The sequence below is a fragment of the Polypterus senegalus genome, unplaced genomic scaffold (assembly GCF_016835505.1).
Source record: "Polypterus senegalus isolate Bchr_013 unplaced genomic scaffold, ASM1683550v1 scaffold_219, whole genome shotgun sequence".
Lineage (NCBI taxonomy): Eukaryota > Metazoa > Chordata > Cladistia > Polypteriformes > Polypteridae > Polypterus > Polypterus senegalus.
Window position 1 is genome coordinate 44,939 of NW_024377781.1, and position 22,300 is coordinate 67,238.

The following is a 22,300-nucleotide window of genomic DNA, read 5'->3' on the forward strand; positions in this document are numbered from 1 at the left end:
ACTCTCTGTCAGTTGACTGCTCTGGTCTGGATGGGCGTAGTTGTTGGTTGCGGGCCGGTTTCGTTCGTGGAGGGTCTCTGTGAGTATTTGTTTTTTTCTTTTCTTTTTCTCTCTTAGCTATATTACTGTTGTAAAGTTTGTTGTTAGTTAAGACGTGGCCTTGGCATGTTTTTTGGCCATGGCCGTGTTCAGAGAGTTTTATGAGAATCTCTCCCACCGCAATGACGCTAAGATCTTGGCAGATCCAATGGTCTCTGTTGAGATGTGTGTGGAGGCAGTTGGGAGAGTAGTTGGATATAAAAATGTTTGTTCGGCATCAAGAATGAATAAATCAGTGGTGGTTTTTGTAAATGAGGAATCCCTGGTGAATAAGCTGGTAGAGGGAGTGTTAGTTATAAGCGGAGCGCTTGTCCCTGTTTTGCCTTTATCAACACCAGTTAAAAAAGTAATTGTTTCAAATGTTCCTCCATTTTTAAAGAATGATGTTCTGGTAAATGAACTGAAGCGTTATGGCCAGATCGTTTCAGAATTAACAATGATCCCTCTTGGGTGCAAACGGCATGAATTAAAACACGTTTCGTTTCGTAGACATGCATAAATGATACTAAACAACATGAACGACGATATCAATATAGCCCTCTGATTTAAAGTGGACAGCAGTGACTATGTTGTGTTTGTCACGTTTGAATCCATGAAATGTTTCACGTGCAGTAGAGCAGGACACAAGGCCTCACAGTGTAAAACTGGATCAGTGGTATTTGCGGGTTCTCCTACTCACCCTGAGGAGAATTTAGATGACATGAACACTGAAATAGTGAGCATGAATCTGAGAGTGGCGAAGGGGTTGAAAGTATGGATGAGTGTGAAACTGATATGAAGGAGTCAATGGCTGCAACGGGTGTTGTTTGTGATCAGCCCCTTAGTACTTTGGTGACGACGGCTCCTGAGAAGAGTCTGCTTCAAAGTATTACAGATATGTCGGCCAAGGCCGGCGGTTCAGCTGATCGCCTATCAGTCAGTCCTGAGCTCCGCGAGCTGGAAGAGCGCACACCAACTGAAGTTCACGTATTGCCTGAGATCAACAGCACTGGGGTGGCAGCAGTGGCAGTTTGCTCGGGAGAAGCTGTGCCACTGGTCCCGGCTGTAAATGAGCCTCAGATCACTGATACGATTGTAGAAGTGAACACTTCCGATCACAGTCTCCTGCCGGAGAGCTCATTGAAGGGGGCTGCTGAGGGCCAGAGATGTGAGAGAGCCGAGACTGATGGCAGAGTGGCCACTGTGGTGAGCGGCAGTGCAGCGGTGTGTGAAGGAGTGAGTGCGAGCAATGAGCTTGTTAATGTTTCCACTCAAAAAAGGAAGGAGCAATCAACGGATAGAGGACAGGTAAAGAAAAGTCTTGTGTCAAATTAGTCATCTGCGGAACATAGCGAGTGTGTGACAAATCAAAGTAACATCGCAAACGAGTTAAGAGACACTAATGTGGAGGGTGAGAGTGACATTGACACCTCTCAGTATCTGCTAAGAGGCAGTTATAGTACTGACAGTATTAGGACTTTTTTGGAGTTTATTGATGGCAAGAAAGGAGTGAAGGTTGAAGATCATTTTCCAGATCTGCAGTTATTTCTCGTGTCTGCACAAAGAGTTATGCGTGAAGCAGTTCAGTTAGGCATGGAGCAAAAAGAAGCAACCAGATTAAAGTATGTTATCAGTAAAGTGCGCAAGTCACTCAACCCAAAAAAATGGATTGCCTCTTTAGTCAGATGATTTGTTTGGTGTGATGTTTGTTACAGTGGACTCCAATTGGCAGTCACTTCACATTGGGAGTTTAAGTATTAATGGCTGTAGAGGAGGGACAAAGAGGGCTGTGGTTTTTAATTTCTTAGAACAGAAAGCTTTGCATGTCAGCCTGCTCCAGGAAACCCATTCTGACCTTCAGAATCAACCAAACTGGCTACGAGAATGGGGGGTCAGGTCATGTCTTATTGCTGGGGTGACCTTGTTATTGTCAAAATCTGTTAAATTCCAGGTCATTGCCATCAGTGAGGTGGTGGCTGGATGCTGGTTGGTGTTTCAGGTTAAAGACTGGGATCAGGATGTGGTGTTCATTAATGTCTATGCCCCTACCAATGGGAAAGAAAGGATTTGCTTCTTTGAATCATTATGAAGGGTGGGTGGTTGATTCTTCTGTTAATGGCAAGTTGGTGCTGGTGGGTGGTGATTTTAATAGCACAGTTAATTACATGTTGGATCGCAATGGCGATCCTGGCTCTACTCAAGTCATAGCAGCTCTTTTAAAACGGGCCGATCTTGTGGATGTCTGGTGCCATAAATTCCCATCAGACAGACAGTACACCTGGGTGAAGGGATGGAGTGGCTATGGCTCGATTAGATCGCTTTTACGGTCCCAGTCACAATCTGAACACTGTCACTTCTGCCTCTATCACTGCTGTTGGCTTTTCTGACCATTCTTTGGTTGGGTTGAAAGTTGTCATCCCTAAAAAGAAACCTTCTTTCAAAACTTTCTGGTATTTCAATGTTTCACTACTAGAAGATGGCCATTTTGTCAAATGTTTTGAGTTTTTCTGGAAGCAGTGGACTGTTACCAAATCTAGGTTTGATTCACTCAAGCAGTGGTGGGACATTTCGAAAGTTCAGATAAAGGCTTTTTGTCAACAATACACACAGGAAGTCACGTGAAAAAGTGCCTACTAAACATGGAAGCTTTGGAAGAGGACATTTTAAAACTGCAGGATGCTTTACAAAAGGGAGTTGATGAGGAGATATTTTCTGCTCTAACATCTAAAAAGCGTTCCTTTGCTCATTACGTGCACAAGGGGCCCTGGTGAGGTCACGTTTTCAACACATGAATCATCTGGATGCACCTACAAAATTTTTCTTTTGGTTGGAGAAGAAAGAAGCCCAAAGAAAACTGATTCAGATGCTGCACGACACAGAAGGGAGAGAACTGTGCACCACTGAAGACACCCGAAACTTTGCTTTTTATACAAACTTATTTAAAGATGATTCTATTGATAAATTGGCAATAGCGGATTTTCTCAATGGACTTCCTAGGATCCCAAATGATTTTAAGCTCAAACTGGACTCTGAGATAACCTTTCAGGAAGTGTCGGATTCACTCTCCCATCTAAACACAGGAAAGTCTCCAGGGATTGACTGCCTTCCCATTAAGTTCTACAGACAGTTCTGCCCATTACTGGGGCCTGAAAAGCATGCAGTGTTCATGGAAAGTTTAAGAGATGGGAAGTTACCTCTGAGCTGCAGAAGAGCGGTGATCACTATGCTTCCCAACAAAAGAGATCTATGCCAAATAAAGAACTGGCGTCCCGTGAGTCTGCTCTGTACAGGCTATAAGGTTTTCTCCAGGACTTTGGCAAACCATCTGAGGACTGTAATGAGATTGGTTGTAAATTCCAGTCACGCTTCCTGTGTATCTGACCAGTCAATTTTTGATAACATTTTCTTCATGCGTGATGTGATTGCAGCATCCAAAATGTATGACGTCGATCTGGGAATTTTATCTATTGATCAGGAGAAGGCTTTTGATAGAGTTAATATTTCTTTAACATCTTGAGATGCTTTGGGTTTGGGGAAAATTTTATCAAAATGATCAAACTCTTGTATACTTAGTGTTTTTGGTATTTTAAAGATTAATGGCACGTTGAGTGCCCCTTTCTTGGTCAAGAGGGGGATTCGACAGGGGTGCGCATTATCAGGGATGTTGTACTCTTTGTCGATTGAGCCATTCCTTTATCAGATTAGATAGATAGATAGATAGATAGATAGATAGATAGATAGATAGATAGATAGATAGATAGATAGATAGATAGATAGATATTTTATTAATCCCAAGGGAAAATTCCCATACTCCAGCAGCAGCAGCAAACTGATAAAAAACAGTATTTAATTAAAGAGTGATAGCAATGCAGGTAAAACAGACAATAACTTTGTATAATATTAACGTTTACCCCCCGGGTGGAACTGAAGAGTCGCATAGTGTGGGGTCTCCTCAGTCCGTCAGTGGAGCAGGATGGTGACAGCAGTCTGTCGCTGAAGCTGCTCCTCTGTCTGGAGATGATCCTGTTCAGTGGATTCTCCATGATTGACAGGAGTCTGCTCAGCACCCGTCGCTCTGCCACAGATGTCAAACTGTCCAGCTCCGTGCCTACAATAGAGCCTGCCTTCCTCACCAGTTTGTCCAGGCATGAGGCGTCCCTCTTCTTTATGCTGCCTCCCCAGCACACCATCGTATAGACGAGAGCGCTCACCACAACCGTCTGATAGAACATCTGTAGCATCTTATGGCAGATGTTGAAGGACGCCAGCCTTCTAAGGAAGTATAGTCGGCTCTGTCCTTTCTTACACAGAGCATCAGTATTGGCAGTCCAGTCCAATTTATCATTCAGCTGCACTCCCAGGTATTTATAGGTCTGCACCCTCTGCACACAGTCACCTCTGATTATCACGGGGTCCTTGAGGGGCCTGGGTCAACTAAAATCCACTACCAGTTCTTTGGTTTTGCTGGTGTTCATTTCTAGGTGGTGTGAGACTTGCTCGGACTCCACCAGTCGGAAACCATATCTTTATAAAACACATATGTTTATTAAAGCACAAATAAACAGTCCCAAAGACAACACAGTACTCACAGCACCAATCACTCCTAATTTGGGCTTCTCTCAGTGTCCGTGGCCACCTTTCCTCTCATTATGGGAGCTTCGTCCGGATCCCGCTCCCAACTTTAGCTCCCAGATTGTAGGAAGGCAGCCCCTTTTATTCCCGCCCGGATGTGCTACAGGTGTCCGATGACATCCTTCCGGCAGCACTTCCTGGTGTGCCGGAAGTGCTGCCCTTTGCACCGGAAGCACTCCAGGCGTCCCTGGAAGGGTCTTCCTCCATCTTCCCGGGTGTGGCGGAAGAAAATGTTTCCTGTGTTCCATGATGCTTAAGGCGCCCCCTGGCGGTGGCCATGGGTCCCAATGGGTTGTAAAGGCTTTCATCACTGACTTGAGGACTCCATCAGCACCACCAGTACAGATATACAGGTCTGTCCTGCAGTCGATCTCAACTCCATCCCCAAAAACTCAATTATAACGTTTGAGAAAGGAAATTTGGTATCATTTATGTCTCTTTCTAAAAAAGAACTTTATCACTATTGTGTTAAAGTCATCCATTGCTCTTTCTCTGAAGATAATCTTGGATTTGCAATGGAGGGAACATTTAGGGGTAGTATTAGGGAGGGTGCCGGCCAGGGGGAAGCTGGACAAGTCCCCGAGTGACAAAAGGACAGGAGACCTCCAGTGGAGGATTGGGCACAGCGTTATAGCCACAAACTCCTTCTTAAAAAGAATTAAAGTGACAGAGGATGTCAGATGTGATTTATGTGGGCAAAGAGAAACCATTTTTATACAGTGTAAAAGGAATAGACTCGACACACTTAGAAAGGTTTGGGGCAGCCACCTGTATATTATTCAGGACTGCAAAAGATTTGTGAATGAATACAGAGATGTTCTCTATACTGAGTCCAAAACAGAACTGTTGATGGTTTGTCAAGATGGCGGTTTTAAGGAATAGGACAGGAAGTGATGTAAGGGAACCGGAAGTGATGTTCTTCAGTAGTCAGAGTAGGTGCCGGAAGTGATAATATTCTGGGCAACGGAACCGGGAGTGACGTCCTCTGTTTTAAATCAGGCAGGTTTTCCCATGGCTGGTCTGTACAGATAACAGGATGAAGGTTTAGTGCACCCGCCACTCCCTGGCCTGGTGTGGAATTACCTTTGCTTGGTCCATACAACGTCTTCCTAGTCGCACGTGTGTGACAACAGTCATATGAAAAAGTTTGGGAAGTCCTTTTCATTTTTTGGATTTTTGTTTATCATTGGCTGAGCTTTCAAAGTAGCAACTTCCTTTTAATATATGACAAGTGCATAAATGTGGGCACCCAACAGAGATATGACATCAATACTTAGCTGAGCCTCCTTTTGCTCCTTTGAGCCTCCAGATGGTGTCCTCCTATAGCCTGTGATGAGTGTCTGGATTCTGGATGGAGGTATTTCTGACCATTCTTCATACAAAATCTCTCCAGTTCAGTTAAATTTGATGGCTGCCGAGCATGGACGTCCTGCTTCAAATCATCCCATAGATTTTCAATGATATTCAACTCAGGAGACTGTGACAGCCATTCCAGAACATTGCACTTCTCCTTCTGTATGAATGCCTTTGTAGATTTCGAACTGTGTTTTGGGTCATTGTCTTGTTGGAATATCCAACCCCTGCATAACTTCAACTTTGTGACTGATGACATTATCTTGAATAATGTGTTGAAATTGGGTTGAATTCATGCGACCCTCGACTTTAACAAGGGCCCCAGTCCCTGAACTGGCCACACAGCCCCACAGTGTGATGGAACCTCCACCAAATTTGACAGGAGGTAGCAGGTGTTTTTCTTGGAATACGGTGTTCTTCTTCCGCCATGCAAAGCGCTTTTTGTTAGGACCAAATAATTCCATTTTTGTCTCATCAGTCCAAAGCACTTTGTTCTAAAATGAATCTGGCTTGTCTAAATGAGCATTGGCATACAACAAGCGACTCTGTTTGTGGTGTGAGTGCAGAAAGGGCTTCTTTCTCATCACCCTGCCATACAGATGTTCGTTGTGCAAATTGCGATGAACGATGAACAATGTACAGATATACCATCTGCAGCAAGATGTTCTTACAGGTCTTTGGAGGTGATCTGTGGGTTGTCTGTAGCCATTCTCAAAATCTTGCTCATATGTCGCTCCTGTATTTTTCTTGGCCTGCCAGACCTGCTGGGTTGGTTTAACAGCAACTGTGCCTGTGGCCTTCCATTTCCTGATTCCATTCCTTCCAGTTGAAACTGACAGTTTAAACCTCTGAGGTGGCTTTTTGTAGCCTTCTTCTAAACCAGGAGGCTGAACAATATTTGTTTTCAGATCTTTGGAGAGTTGCTTTGAGGATCCCATGCTGTCTGTCACTCTTCAGAGGAGAGTCAAAGGAAAGGAAGCACAACTTGCAATTGACCTCCTTAAATACCTTTTCTCAGGATTGGAAACACCTGTGTATGAAGTTCAAGGCTTAATGAGCTCATCCAAACAATATGGTGTTGCAAGTAATCAGCATTGAGCAGTGAGACATGCATTCAAATCAGCACAATGACAACTAAATACTGAGTCACTAAAAATCTTTGTTCGGAAAACACCCCACCCAGTACTCTGATGTTCCTAGGAAATGAAAGACATACCACTGTTATCTTTTTTGTTGAAAGGAGAGTCAATTATTATGCAGGCTGAGAGGGGTTCCCAAACTTTTTCATATGACTATATGTTTGTATCATGCTTAAGATTTCTATTCAAGTTTTTAATTGATTTGTGTACAAAACTAAGTCTGGATTTTAATATTGTGGTTTATTTATGGAGCCGTATATGATAAGAACAACTGGAGCAGGTGAAGAAAAACTAGCAACTTGAAAAAGTTGAAAAAATAAACAGTAAGGATAAGGACCTGAGGACGTCCTGTTACTGTTTAGGCTGAACAGTCACTCAAGGATCAAACTGAAATTTACTTATTAAAAACTAACACACAGAACGGACATTTAGAGGATGTGTGGTGTGCGAAATGGGGTACTGTGTTGCTATAGAGGAGGGAGAAATGAAAATAAATTAATAACTCACTGTTGAAAAACTGAAAAAGTGGAAGTTATATGGAGGAAGTGATCAACACTGAGAATCGGGGCCGACAGGGCTTTGGTTTTATTTATTACTAGCAAAATACCCGCGCTTCGCAGCGGCGAAGTACTGCCTTAAAATTTTTATTAAGAAGAAAATTAAACCTTTTTAAATTGAGGGAAAATATACCAATAATTATTTGTTAAGGATCTCTTTGTATACCACGTTGTCAGTTCGGCCCTCCGGTTGTAACATGACCAAGCTGTGCGCTGAGCTTACTCTTGAGCATGTAACGTACAGTTGGCCATGTGAACAGTAATCTTGTTTCAAATCTCACAGCTTGGATTGCTGCTGTCATAATCGGTTTGAGTTTCATGGTTTGTTTCAATTACGACAGTATTTGTAGGACTTGTGTTGAAGTGACATTCGGCATCTGTCAAGCGTTGTTAAGTATAGAACCAGTTTCATCGATAACTTTACATCCAACTTTTGAGAGTTTAAACATTCATAAACATCAAAGTGTCCACTACTGAAATCGTCACATGTCAATCTAAGATGTTTAAGAGGCAATGGCGGTTGTCGAAAGGTGTAAAATTTTTGGCCATTTCGGTACACTTGAAAGCGACAACCGAACAATTCAGCGGCAGCCATCAACTCACATGCAGATCCATAGGTGAAGGGCTTAAGCATTTCACTCTTCTAGTGCTCCTGTGTAGTCTAATTATCTCCTGTATCGTCATCAGTCCACACCTTGAACCTGTCCCAGTCATTCAATACATAAGACACAATGTTCCTCCAGATATCAAGAGTGAGCCTGATATGGCCGTGCAATATGTAACAAGAAAATGGAAAAGGCAGGTGCCATCTCCGGGCATGGAAACCACTCGGTAAGTGACAGTTCTCGATCGATGGTGATCACCTCGATAGACATGTTAATGGGGGTACGGCTGGAATGATAAAGGAAATGGGTACCTGAACAATGTAAAGTAAGTCTAAAATACCTACACAATAACTATAATCGTAATAAATGAACAATAAAACAGTGGAGAAGCCGTGGATTAGAATAAAAAGGCTGTAGTTAATAGCAGGGAGATGTGAATCCCGTGGCGAAGCAAGGAAGGGAATGTAGAGACTGGAGCGACAGACGGCCTTATATAGGCAGGCAGCCAACAACGTGGGAGGCGTTGGGATGGGGGACCCAACGCCGCCTCACACGGTGACCGAGCTGCAGGCTATAGACGTATATATGTACGTAAGTAGGATTCAGTTAGCGTTGGGAATCCGCGTACCAAATTTCTTGAAGATGGGACCATAAGTAACAAAGACCGTTGAAAAGTTCAATATGGCGGCCGACAGTGGCATCATACCACCGAAATAAGTACCAAATTTCAGCCTTCTACCTACACGGGATGTTGGAGAATTAGTGACGTTGGAAAGTTCAATATGGCGGCTGACAGTGGCGTCATACCACCAAAATAAGTACGTACATTGGTTTCAGTTAGCGCAGGGAAGCCACCTACCAAATTTTGTGAAGATGGGGCCATGAATAAGAAAGTTCAACATTGCGGACGTTGTTTACCGTTATGACTGTTACGCGTAGAATTTGAAAATGAAAGCTGCTTAACTTTTGTAAGTAAGCTGTAAGGAATGAGCCTGCAAAATTTCAGCCTTCTACCTACAAGGGAAGTTGGAGAATTAGTGACATTGGAAACTTCAATATGGCGGCTGACAGTGGCATCATACCACTGAAATAAGTATGTACATCGGTTTTGGTTAGCGCAGGGAAGCCACCTACCAAATTTCATGAAGATGGGGCCATAAATAAGAAAGTTCAACATGGCGGACGTTGTCGACCGTTATCGACCGTTACAACTGTAACATGTAGAATTTCGAAATGAAACCTTCTTAACTTTTGTAAGTAAGCTGTAAGGAATAAGGCTGCCAAATTTCAGCCTTCTACCTACACGGGAAGTTGGAAAATTAGTGATGAGTGAGTCAGTGAGTGAGTGAGTGAGTGAGTCAGTGAGGGCTTTGCCTTTTATTAATATAGATGAATATAAATGAGGAGGACACTTGGGGAGATGGGAAAAATAAAATATTATAAATGATAACAGTGTGTGGGGTTACACGGGCTTAATAGGGATGGAAGAGTTGGAAGTCTTTGTATAGCTTATTTATAACACTTTCTGTTGTATCTGTACTTTTTAAATACGGATGCTTATTCTTGTGATATTTTCTGTTTCAATTAAGTAAAATAAAAAAATCTATCTATCTATCTATCTATCTATCTATCTATCTATCTATCTATCTATCTATCTATCTATCTATCTATCTATCTATCTATCTGTTTGGCTCTCGATTGGTGTGGTCTGGGGTTTGCGTGTCTGTGGTTTCGGTTGTCGACGGCGGTGCGTGTTGTGAGTATCTCTCTCTTTCTTTTTTCTTTTTTGTTTGTTTGTTTTAGTTTTATGAATACTTTTTCTGTTTTTAAAGAGGATGCGGTTTTGGCTTTGCCACTATGGCGGCGTCTAAAGTTATACGAGATGTCTTATCTCCAGATAGTTTTTCAAATCTTTCCAGAAGGCACACCATAAAGTTGCTTGTTGATCCGGCGGTCTCGGTTGAGGTCTGCGTTGTGGGGTGTAAGAATGTGCGGTCGGCCTCACGTATGTATAAAGTGGTGGTGATTTTCCTGGATGATGAAGCGCTGGTGCCCCGACTGGTCGAGCAGGGTGTTGTGCTTAGTGGCGCGCTGATCTCCGTGTTGCCGCTGTCGACTCCTGCTCGTAAGATTATCATTTCTAATGTGCCTCCTTTCTTGAGTAATGAAATCTTGCAGCGTGAACTGCGCTGATATGGTGAAGTGATGTCTCCCTGTCTTTTCAGCGACAGCTTTATATGATTTTAAAAAACGCAAATGATGAACTTAACGTGGCCTTAAAGTTCCGAGTGGAGGGTATGGATTACGTGGTGTTTGTGAGTTCTGAGTCGATGAAATGTTTCAGTTGTGGTAGAGCAGGCCATAAAGTGATTGACTGTTTATTTAAGTGATGAAGAAAGTAGAGAGAGTGAGCCAGAGACTGAAGAAGAGGAGGAGTTTGAAGAAGATGAGCTGACTGATAGTGAGAGTGAATTAGATGAGAAGGAAACTGAGGAGCAAATGGAGCCTGCTGATGAATGTAATGCTGCAATAGACACTAAAAAAGAGCATGAAAATAATAATGAAGGTGTGCTGGCTGAGGCTGGTGATACACCTGTAGATGAGCCCAGTGTCCCAGGTGAAGGAGCCTCCGTCCTTAATGAAGGGCGCACAGCTGAGACTGAGGAGACCCCCACTGGTCAGGCTGCAGAGGTCTGCAGTGATGAGAATGTCACCCTGCTTCAGGATGAAGGGGGCTGTAATGATACAGCAGGAGATGATCGTCTCCAAGTGGTGCAACACTGCCCACTAATAATGAGACAAACGTAGACATGCCCAATGTAGATACTACTGAGGGCAATCTTGAGTTGGGCCTGGGCACTGAACAAAACACAAGAAACAGCAACAGTAGGAAGGAAATCAAAGGTGCAAGGAGAGCAGCAGTGAGTGAGGCACACAAGATGGATGTGAGTGTGGAGTCGAGTGAGTGTAAGGAGACATCACAAATCACCACTAGGAAAAGAAAGGAAGCAGTGGAGTCCACCACGGGAGCAAAAAAGATTTCAATGTCGGACAATCGGTCCAAAAAACAAATTGTATCAGTTAAAAAGAAGGATATTGCAGATAGTGGTGAAGGTGTGGAGGGTGAAGGAGAGAATACCTCTGACATTTCTGACAGCACAAAGAGCATCAGGAAGTTCTTGGAATATTAAGAGGGAAAGAGGGGGGTTCAAGTGCAGGACTATTTTCCAGACCTTGATCTCTTTTTGAGTTCTGCAAAAAATATAAAGCGCAATGCAGCTAATTTAGGGTTGGTCCAAAAGGAGACCACCAGGTTAAAAAAACGTAATCAGCAGAGTGCGCAAGATTCTTCAAAATTAATCCTGATGGATGCTGCAGTCAAGCGAGTGAATCTCTTGGTTTTCTGGTGTGTTTTTTGTTTCTTTTGTGTTGTAACTATGGCTGAGTTACACGTGGGTACCCTAAATGTGAATGGCTGTCGAGGTAATTTAAAAAGGACCTTGGTGTGTGAGTTTTTATGACAAAAGCACTTAGATGTGGGTTTCCTACAAGAGACCCACTCAGATCCACAGAGTCTGGCTGCCTGGGTGCAGGACTGGGGAGGGACGGGCTTTTTCAGTCATGGCACCAGTGTGAGCGCAGGGGTGGCGGTGCTGATTAGTAAAAATCACAAAGGTGACTGAGGTTATGGCTGGCAGACTGTTAGTTTTGGAGGCAGAGGATGGCCCCCACTCATTGGTTTTTATTAATGTTTATGCCCCCAATAATGGCACTGCCAGGGTGGATTTCTTTGAATTATTAAGGGGGGTTATGGAAGAATTTACTAATAATGAGATCGTCGTGCTGGGGGTTGTATTTTAATTGTACAGAGGACTGGTTTATGGATAGAAATGGGGCCGAGCTACACTTGGGATCAGTCAGGATACTCAAGGAAATCATCGAGGCCTATGACTTGGTCGATGTGTGGCGCTCTCACCTTCCAGCTGACAGACAGTTCACGTGGCTCAACGGGAGCAGAGGGCACCTCTCGATGGCTCGCTTAGATCACTTTCACAGTTCAAAACGGCACCTCAATTTATTAACTGACACTCTCATCACTCCTGTCGCTTTTTCCGATCACTCTCTGGTTTCTGTTACTTTTCTCCTCCCATTAAATCTTACTGGCATTTCAACACCACTCTCCTTCAGGACAGTCACTTTGTGGAATGTTTTCATTTCTTTTGGAAGCAGTGGAGTTCCACCAAGCTGCAGTTTCGGATCCCTGAGACGGTGGTGGGACGTGTCCAAGGTGCAGATTCGTCAGTTCTGTCAACAGTACACTGAACACGTCACCAAGGCCTGCATTTTAAAAATGAAGAAACTCGAGGAAGAGATCACCGAGATCCATCAGACTCTACTAAATTGCTACTCTGAGGGTCTGTTGCACAACCTGAGCACAAAGAAAACGACACTACGGGATTTATTGGAACTTTGAGCTCACAGTGCTTTCATACATTCTCATTTTCAACAACTTAACCATTTCGATGCACCTACAAAATTTTTCTTTGCTTTGGAAAAAAAGGAGGCCCAAGGAAAAGTTATTCATGTCCTCCAAAAAGACACTGGAGAAGAGCTGAGAGAGACTGAGGACATCCGGGACTTCGCTGTGTCTTTTTACGAGACTTTGTTTTCAAAGGAGCCGCTCATTCTCTTCTTCGACCACTTTGTTAAAAGGACTGCCTCATATTTCTGACGATTCAGCCGAGTTTCTGGACAGCGACCTCACTTTTCAAGAACTCACAGTTGCACTCGAGAGTCTAAATACTGGAAAGACACCGGGAATTGACGGCTTACCGGTTGAATTTTATAAACCGTTCTGGCCATTATTAGGCATGGACTTCTTTGATGTGGTACAGGACAGTTTGCAAGCAGGTGAGCTTCCGGTCAGCTGTCGCCGAGCTGTCATCACTTTGCTACCTAAGAAAGGCTGAAGAACTGGCGGCCCGTGAGCTTACTCTGCATGGACTATAAAATCATCTCAAAGGGTTTAGCGATGAGGCTGAGAAAAGTGATGGGCAGCATCATAAACCCCTACTGCGTACCGGACAGACAAATTCACGACAACATATCTGTGCTGTGGGACATAATTTCTGCATCGAAAGCTTTCAATCTCGATGTTGGTGTTCTATCTTTAAACCAAGAAAAGGCTTTTGATCGGGTCAACCACAAATATTTGTTCACAACTTTAAGAGCATTTGGTTTTGTTTTGGTTTACATTTTGCAAAGTACATCAAATTGTTGTATTCAAACGTGTTTGGAGTGTTGAAAATCAATGGGGTGTTAAGCCGGCCATTTGCTGTGACCAGGGGGATTCGTCAGGGGTGTCCTTTGTCTGGGACATTATACGCCATCTCCATTGAACCTTGGGAAACACCTGCAGGGATTCACAATTCCGTTGTGTAAAAATCTAACTTTTAAATTTCTGGCCTATGCAGATGTGTAAATGTTTAGCACTTTTTGAAGGTGCATCTTCTGCTAAAGTTAACTGGGAGAGGGGGAATGCGTATTTATCAGGGGACTGGGCACATCGTCCTCCGCCAGTCTTACCATCAGGGCTGGGCTGGAATAGGAAAGCTTTCTGTTACCTCGGGTTTGTGCTGGGTGGTGAGGACACTGAAAAGGACAACTGGGAGGGCTTTTTACAACAGAATGACTTGCGGTTAAAGAAATGGCAGAGGATTGCACCTAAGCTCTTTTTTAGAGGAAGAGTTCTCGTTATTAATAATCTTGTTGCCTCCATGCTGTGGCTCAGACTGATGAGCGTTGACCCACCATCAGGTATCTTACACTCCATACAAACATTATTAGTTCACTTTTTTTGGAATGGTATTCACTGGCTCAAGAAAGGACTCATCAGTTTACCGGTGGAGGAAGGAGGACGAGGGCTGATTGATGTCTGCTGTAAGGCTGCTAGTTTCAGGTTGATAGTTTTACAGAGCCTGTTCTCTTTAGAACCCCTAATTTGGAAAAGAAAAGCTCTTTCATTTTTCCATAAGATTGAAAATTTGGGTTTTGATGTGGAGTTATTGCTAATGGACTTGAGCAGGTTTGATCTCACTCCGTTACCCAAATTTTATAAGGGAGTCTTACGTACTTGGAGCTCCTTTCTTCAGAGAGTGCCATCAAAATCCCCTTCACTTTTCAATGAACCCCTCATTTTTAATTCTTTATTCTCATGTCCACTACTTTCTAAAATTAGTTTTGTAAAGACTTTGATCAAAAGTGGCATGGTGGTTTTTTCTCAGTTATTGGAGGAGGACAACAAGAGTTTTAGAGATGCCACTGTGTTGGTTTCAAGGATCGGCATACGATCAGTAAGAACGGTCAATTATTTACTGTCCTTTATGGCAAAAGACTTCTTCAGGCTAAGAGAAAATCATGGGAACTCGATCTCAGTGCATAAAAAGATGGTGGAGGAGGAGGAGGGCTGCTTTACTGATCTGGAGGTGGAACCTAAATTGGACATGAATGGTGTGAGGGAGGACTCGATTTTAAGGCTTGACGAACAGGAAAGTAATTTTTTTCGATCTTTAACTAAAAAAGATGTGTATGTGTACTGCATCAAATTTTCCATTTTTCAAATTTAAAAAACACCATCATGACGCCCTGGACTGAAAAATTAAATGTAAAGGCGGAGGTCAGGCCAGCATGGAGAGAATTTTATATACCCCCTAATAATAAGAGAGCAGGCGATTTACAGTGGAGAATCGTACACGGGGTCATCGCAACTAATGTGTTTCTAAGTAAAATTCAGAGTGATGTGAGCAATAAATGGGCCTTCTGTGGGGAGAAAGAGATTGTTTATCATTTATTCTTATATTGAACGAGACTACAAACTCTGTTTGTGTACTTTCAGAAAATATGTGAAAATTTACTGTTTCTTTTGATGATCAGAGATTTATTTGGGGCATGAAATATAACAAAACGTCAAAATTAAAATTTCAACTTTTAAATGATTTACTTGGGCAAGCGAAGTTAGCCATTTTAAAAAGCTGTAATAATAAACAGATTAGTACGTTACCAGATGATGTACTGTTTATTTTCAAATGTTATGTAATTTTGAGAATTAAGCTGGAATTTACATATTATAAAACAATGCGTAATACTGAAGATTTGAAAAAGTGTGGGGACTGAAGGGGGTGCTGTGCTCTATTGAGGAGGGGCGACGAAAAATCAGTTTGAAATAACGAAGAAGAGCGGGTGTGCGATTGTTATGTTAAACGTTAGGAGGGATTAGCTGGAGTACTGAATACTAAATACAGACTTGAGTACTTGACTTAATGTGTGGGGACCGGGGAGTAGTGGAGTGATGTCAGTGTTATATTTGTATTGAGAAATTGTTATTTGTATTGATATGTTCATGTCTTCTGTTATTGTGCAAAATAAAGTTTATATTAAAAATAAATACAATTATCTATCTATCTATCTATCTATCTATCTATCTATCTATCTATCTATCTATCTATCTATCTATCTATCTATCTATCTATCTATCTATCTATCTGTCTATCTATCTATCTATCTATCTAGTGCCTCACTACTGTTCTTTCTGGCCGTGTGGCGTGGCACCGTATCTTCACGTTTTCCTCTCTTCTCTTATTATTTTCAGTTTCTTTCTCGTCTCTCGCTCTTTTGTACTAATAAGCCCAATCAAACCCTGCAGGTGAATATTAATGGCGGTTGTGTTCATGTAATTCTCCTAAATGATATCACAGATCTGAGTGCTATGTGACTGACTACCCTGACATCTCAGGCCTCACATAACCTGTTTTCACTTTGAATGACGTGGGCTCATTAAGAAGGTCCACTTGTCAGATTCGGCCCACAGGCATTGTGTTTGCCCCCCTGCTCTTGACCCCTTGCCTGTTGATGTCGGAGCCTTGACGTATTTTTTCTCACAATTTTACCACTCAGTGAAGTTCAAGGTCATAGTCTGAGGTGTTACATTTATATTTTAAATTTGTAGGACAGTTGAAGTAAAAGACTTCACCAGAAATCAAACCAATGCTGGTGGATTTTGTGAATTCCAGTTTGGGGGAATAACAGAGTGGGACAGTAACGGGGTACGAGACCCCCAGAGCGGGCAGTCCCAGCCTTGGACCTTCTGAATGGTGGACAAGTCTGAGGCTCTCCGAGTCCTGGAGGAGGACAGGAAATGCAGGGCCGAGCTGACAGCGGGTCTCATCTTCTTTTCTGCCATTAAGAATGTTCAGGTGGTCCGTCACCTCAGCAGAACACATGAGTGACATTTCATTTGGTCTCAGCACACAAGCCCCGCGTGTTCTGAGTGTTTCATGTCCTTTATTTATTCTTGGCATGGAGGTCTGCGCCCAGCGTGTGAGGCAATATGCTAACTGGTGTGCCACCATGCTGCCCACTTATCTTGTGTCATTTCCTCTTCCTCACTTGGTGAGCTGCATTTTAGTTTCAGACGTTCGGACCTCCTTAGTCTTTAGACTTTGATTCAATGTTTTCTTCCACTCAAATGATAAAACACTTTTGTCATAAAGATAAGTGACAGTTTGGGACCCAACTAAAGACTTGAAGGAGTGACACTGTGATTAAAGGACTGATGAAGATGGCCGCCTCCTCTTTATCACCTCTTAAACTGATGGACAGCTCAAGCCCCGCCTCCTCTGTCATTTTGTCCAATGCTATTGGCTGAGGTCCTGGACTTCAAGTCCCCAGGACACGGGTTCAAATCCTGCCTCTGACGCCCCCCCTTGAGTCACTTCACCAGCCCGTATGTCTGTGTCTTGAAACAGAGAGGCGCTATATAAAATAAAGGTGCTTGTTCTGTCTCCATATTTTTATTCCAGAATGTTCTCAGTGATATTTGCACAGGAATTCTGAGCTGAACGCCAGTCCCACTTGTCAGTGTTGATGGAGGCGTTGAAAACATTTTGGATTTCTGATTTGTTCATTTCCTTCTTATCTTCTCTTTATTATTTTTGAAGTTTTTCAGTTTCATCCCTAAAGTTCAAATCCCTTAAATGTGCTTCACTGACCAAGGAATATGAAGTGAAGGATTATGGGAGAAATGGTAACAATGAATGGGACTGAGGTGACAAGTCCAGTGTGACATTTCCTGTCCTGAATGATTAGATGGGTTATTCCTGTCACTCGCTGTCATCACACAGGTGTCACTCGGTGTCTTATTCCTCGTATTTTTAATTTTTACTGACATATCTGACTAACGTGCAGCACGTCTCTGCTCTCTGGTGCTGAGACAAACAAGAATGGATTACAATGGAGAAGCTCACTGGATTGAATTTGATGGAGTAGAAGACCCCAATCCCCCCACCGCTCTCCTGTTTCTGACCTCTCCAGTGGTGTGTCAGCGCCCCCTTGAGGCTCTGCGAGTGACGAGTGACACAGGAGATGACGTCAGGTCAGTCAGCTTTCAGATCAACTGAACCAAAGGACACGAGGTGCTGGTGTGGGACCTGAGAGGAGACGTCACTGAGCAGTAGCTCTGGTGACATTTTAGGATTGTCCTTTACCAGGTAGCAGGCCGAGATGTTTTTATGGTGAATCCACCAAACTAGAAGGACATCAGCAGAGTGGAGCCTAAGCCCCTTCTCATCTCTCACTGGTGGTCTTCACACCACAGGTCTTACTGGGGGTCTGCTGGTGTGGACATTTCACAACATAACTGACAGTAACTGGCAGCAAATAGAGAGTCATCCATTAGAGAGCCTTCCGTCTGTGTCTCGTCTTCACGTCATGTTGGACCCCCCACATTGTCCTCGTCTTCTTCTTCTCCATACAATCCCAGTGTCGTCTTCTTAACCTTCATCTATGTATCTCACTCCTGCAGGAGCCCCAAGCAGATCAAAGGCTTTTCTTCTTTTCCTGCTTTTATCTGAGTTTTTGTTTCATTCCCAAGATGCACTTTGCTCTGCTGTGCTCAGTGCTTTACTGTGGACGCACGTCACGGGGACTCAGGCTTTGTCACAGTGTCAATTATTTATTGTACTGATGTCCTCTCTGTCTGTCTGTCTGTCTCTCCTCTGTCCTCACTTGTCTCTCTTCGTCTCCACAGTCTCTGGTCATGTCGTCTCACCGTCAGATGTTGCTCAGCTCTCTCCTCGGCTCTCTCTGCTCCAAACTCGCAGCTGACTGAACTGTGGCTGGGTGAGAACAAGAAGATGGAGGACTCAGAAGTGGAGCAGCTGTGTGAGGGCCTCAGGAGTGCAAACTGTAAACTGAAGAAACTGGGGTGAGTAGAAAACACTGAGTGTGTGTGTGCGTGTGTGTGTGTGTGTGTATATGTGTTTGATGTGTGTGTGTGTGTGTGTGTGTCTGTGTGTGAGAGTGTCTGTGTGTGAGAGTGTCTGTGTGTGTCTCTGTGTGTGAGAGTGTCTGTGTGTGTCTGTGTGTGTTTGATGAGTTCTGTGTGTTCCCACTTTATCGCTCTGACTATCAAACCCAAGCGCCGTCTTCTTCTCCTGTGTATTTTGTCCTCAAGTGCTCTCCGTAGTGTCGAATGTCCCACAGGTGTAAACTGCAGGAGGGGCAGACATGTTTTCCCAGGTTGACGTTGGCTGAGTGAGGTCCACGTGTGCTTATCTCGCTAACACATCACAGACACCAAAGATAACAAGAAACAGCAGAACAGAGGAGAACATGGAGATGTGAGAGAAGACCACCTGAGTTCCCCATCACCCCTGGACCCCAGTGGCTTCATGACATCAGGGTGTGTCCTGCGTGTTGACAGCCGGTGGGCTCTGCAGAGTGTTTGGTGCTGCGTGTTGTCTCTGTGTGTGAAGCGTCACTCATTTTTGACGTATTTTACAATTTGCTCCTGACTTGTCACTGTACATGTGACAGCTCTTTGTTCCTTTTGGTGGGTTTCTGCTCTTTTTTCAATTCTCCAGGAGTGATGGACGCATTGTGAGTGAAGGGTGAGGGCATCTCAGCAGTGTGTGGGTGAAGTGTGACAGTGACAGGGGGTTTAAATTGTGGCCATTTAAACAATCGCAGTATTTACAGTTGTGCTGGGTTTGTAGAAAGGAAGCCATGAAGAAAGGTTACTTGGGAAAAAGAGAGGATTATGGGAAAGTCGAGTAAGAAACACAAAAACAAAAATACAACTGAAACAGCAGTAGAAGACTTAAAGCATTCAGTAGTGAGACCCCTTAAACAGGAATACGGGGGCTTAGAGGGGCCAGTGAGTACCAAAGAGGTCCTGCAGTTTGTTAAAGTCACAATTCAATTATAAAGAGCTTAACTGTCAGCCATTGTAATCGTGAGTCCTGGGAGATGTGGGGTTTAATGGACACTGGCTTGATCAAGGCCTGCTTCCAGGGGTCTTACATCTGATCCAGCACCTCGAGCTCAGGGTCTTTGAAGTAGATGAGGAGGCTGCTGTCCTACATTGGAGTGAGGAATTGGCAGATCTTTTCCAAGTGTCCTGTAAGAAGGTAGTGTGGACCCCCAAAGTGGCACAGGAGGAGACTTCAGACCAGAGTGATATAAACAGGTGGGTCACAGTCCGACCTAAGTGTAAAATAAGAGGGGCACACTGTCAGGGGGCATCAGGCCAGAGTTTGAGGTGTTCAGGACCCCGCAGTCCTAAAAGAGGCACTTGAGTCAGTTAGTGGAGGACTGGGGGGCAGGATGGGGAGTTTAGAACACGTCATTTCAGGGCATCTAGTGCTGCGGCCGCTGATACCGCCAGTTTGTCACCACCACAGACAGTGAATTGGCGGTGACAGTGGCCACAGCATGAAGCACAAGATGCCTGAAATAGTGACACTAGTGTAACACATACTGCATAAGGACAGCTCGGTGGCCCGCTGCTGATGGCGGCACCTGCACGAAGACAGCTCAGTAGGTCGTCAGCTGTGCATTCCTGCTGTCCCTGCACCAGAGATGGTGACAACACCACCCAATCTAGTGTGTACCTCTTGTCATCGTAAGTGTCTGTCCACCCAGGTGAATGTTGCTGCAGGCCCATCAGCTACACAAATGTGTTCAGCACTGTGATCAGCTTGGGGCCTATCAGCTGACGCAGGTGCTTCACTTTCACTTTTGATTTCCAGGTCACTTCAATGAACATTGGAGTCTGATAAGTTAGAGTCCGATTCAGAAATGACACGCTTTGCTTCTCTCTCTCGCCAGATATCGATGCCATTTTAGACGTCGTTTGTTCTTCACGGCTCATTATGTTTAGGGATTTAAGGTCAAATCAACAAAGCTGACTTTCCTTTAGCAAAGAGAGTTGAACTTAAATGTGACAGCGAGTTTTGTCATTGTTTACAGCTGATTCCCACCCTGTACCACTAAAGTCGACATTCACCTTCAACCGCTGGGGTGTCGCCGTACGTCAACATCCATCCTGAAAGAGTTAACTACCCAAATATTAATGGGGACTAACGTTACAAATAGCGGAGCACAAGAGCAGGAGATGTTAGACGTAATTAGCGACTGTTTATTAACACACCAGAGCGGGGGGCTGTCTGGACTTGGGGTCCTGTAATAAACCATGTAGAGCTGAGGGTGCAGCGGTCACTGAGCCATTAGGATCAAGTGACCAGAACATCACAGAGTGACAAACGGAGACTGAGACAGTCACATTATGTTTAGTGAGCCACGTTTGGGTCAGATGTACCAAAGCCTCAGTGAGATAAACTATGGAGACAGTGGAGGAGATGTGGAGCAGGGTGACAAACGTCTGAGATTTAATACAGGACAGGTGTACCACAAAATTAGGAAATAGTAAAAAAATAAAAACTTCATAGTGCGGTTAATAAGAAGATAAAAAGGAAGCTGCAAAGAATAAAACAGATAAAGAAGAACTTTAGCACAAACCGTAGGGCATACGACAGCAGGAGAGCGACAGTAAAAACGACATTAGGGACTCAAATATACAGACTGTGAACTCTCTAAAATTGCGACTTTTGTGAGATTTTCCACCGTGAAGAAATCGATAAACTGACAAAAGTAAAAGGGGCCACTAAGAGGGTACTTAGTGGTCTGCTCAGGTTAAGTAGGCCGAAACCTAACAAATCAGCAGGACTAGAGAATCTTCCTCATGAGTGCTTCAGGAGGACTGTGAGTGCAGACAGAAACTCTTGACGTATATTTGATTTAGAAATTCCTGAAGACTGGAGGCTATGAAATGTTATCCTGTTGTATAAGGAGGTGATGGGGCAGAGCCAAGAAACTACAGGCCAGTAAGCTTAACGTGCATCACAGGGAAATGAAAGGAGGAAATCGTTAAGAAAAGAGTGAGTAGCACATGACAGGAACAGAACAAGGCGATTAGTGAGCAGTCGGCATGGGCTGAGATGAGGAGGTCGTGTTTAACTAAAGTGCTGGAATTCTGTGAGGAGGAAACAAAACGATTTGATCAGAGCGGAGCAGATGATGTTATTGATCTGGACTTTCAGAAAGCATTTCATAAGGAGACACATGAGAGGTGGGCATCAAACTAAAAGAAGTGGCAGTTCAGGGTGTGGTGTGTAAACGAGGGCACAATGGGCTTAGACACAGGAAGCAGAGGGTGTTGGGAGAGGAACTTTATCAGTTACGAGTGGTGTCCAGCAGGGGTCAGTGCTGGAGCTGCTGCTAATTTTAATCCACTTAAATGATTTCACAAGAATACAACGAGTGGGCCAGTTAAGTTTACAGAGGACCCCAAAGTAGGTGGAAGGTCAAGTGTGGTGGTGGTGCTGCATGGTGAGGTGGGGCTGAATAGGCAGCTCAGTGGGCATCACCAGGAAGTGATCCGCTGGTGGTGTTTAGAAGGTGTCTCTGCACGGCCAAGTCTAAGAGTTCTCCTATTGGCTCACGCTGATCAGACACTAAAGGCTTCTGAGGGCCATATTGCATTGTAGGATTGTGGTGGTCACCAGTAGTTACCACAGTACAAATCTGCTCACTGAGGTCA

General features: G+C 43.9%; 1 protein-coding gene across 1 annotated transcript in view; it reads left to right on the forward strand.

Moving 5' to 3' along the window:
- The window catches only part of LOC120519471 (NACHT, LRR and PYD domains-containing protein 3-like), a 65,318-nt gene that overhangs the window by 28,988 nt on the left and 14,030 nt on the right, over nucleotides 1-22,300 (forward strand). The window contains exon 2 of the mRNA XM_039742474.1: nucleotides 18,449-18,625. Coding sequence (XP_039598408.1) covers nucleotides 18,449-18,625 — 177 coding nt within the window. The remainder of the gene's footprint in view (nucleotides 1-18,448; nucleotides 18,626-22,300) is intronic.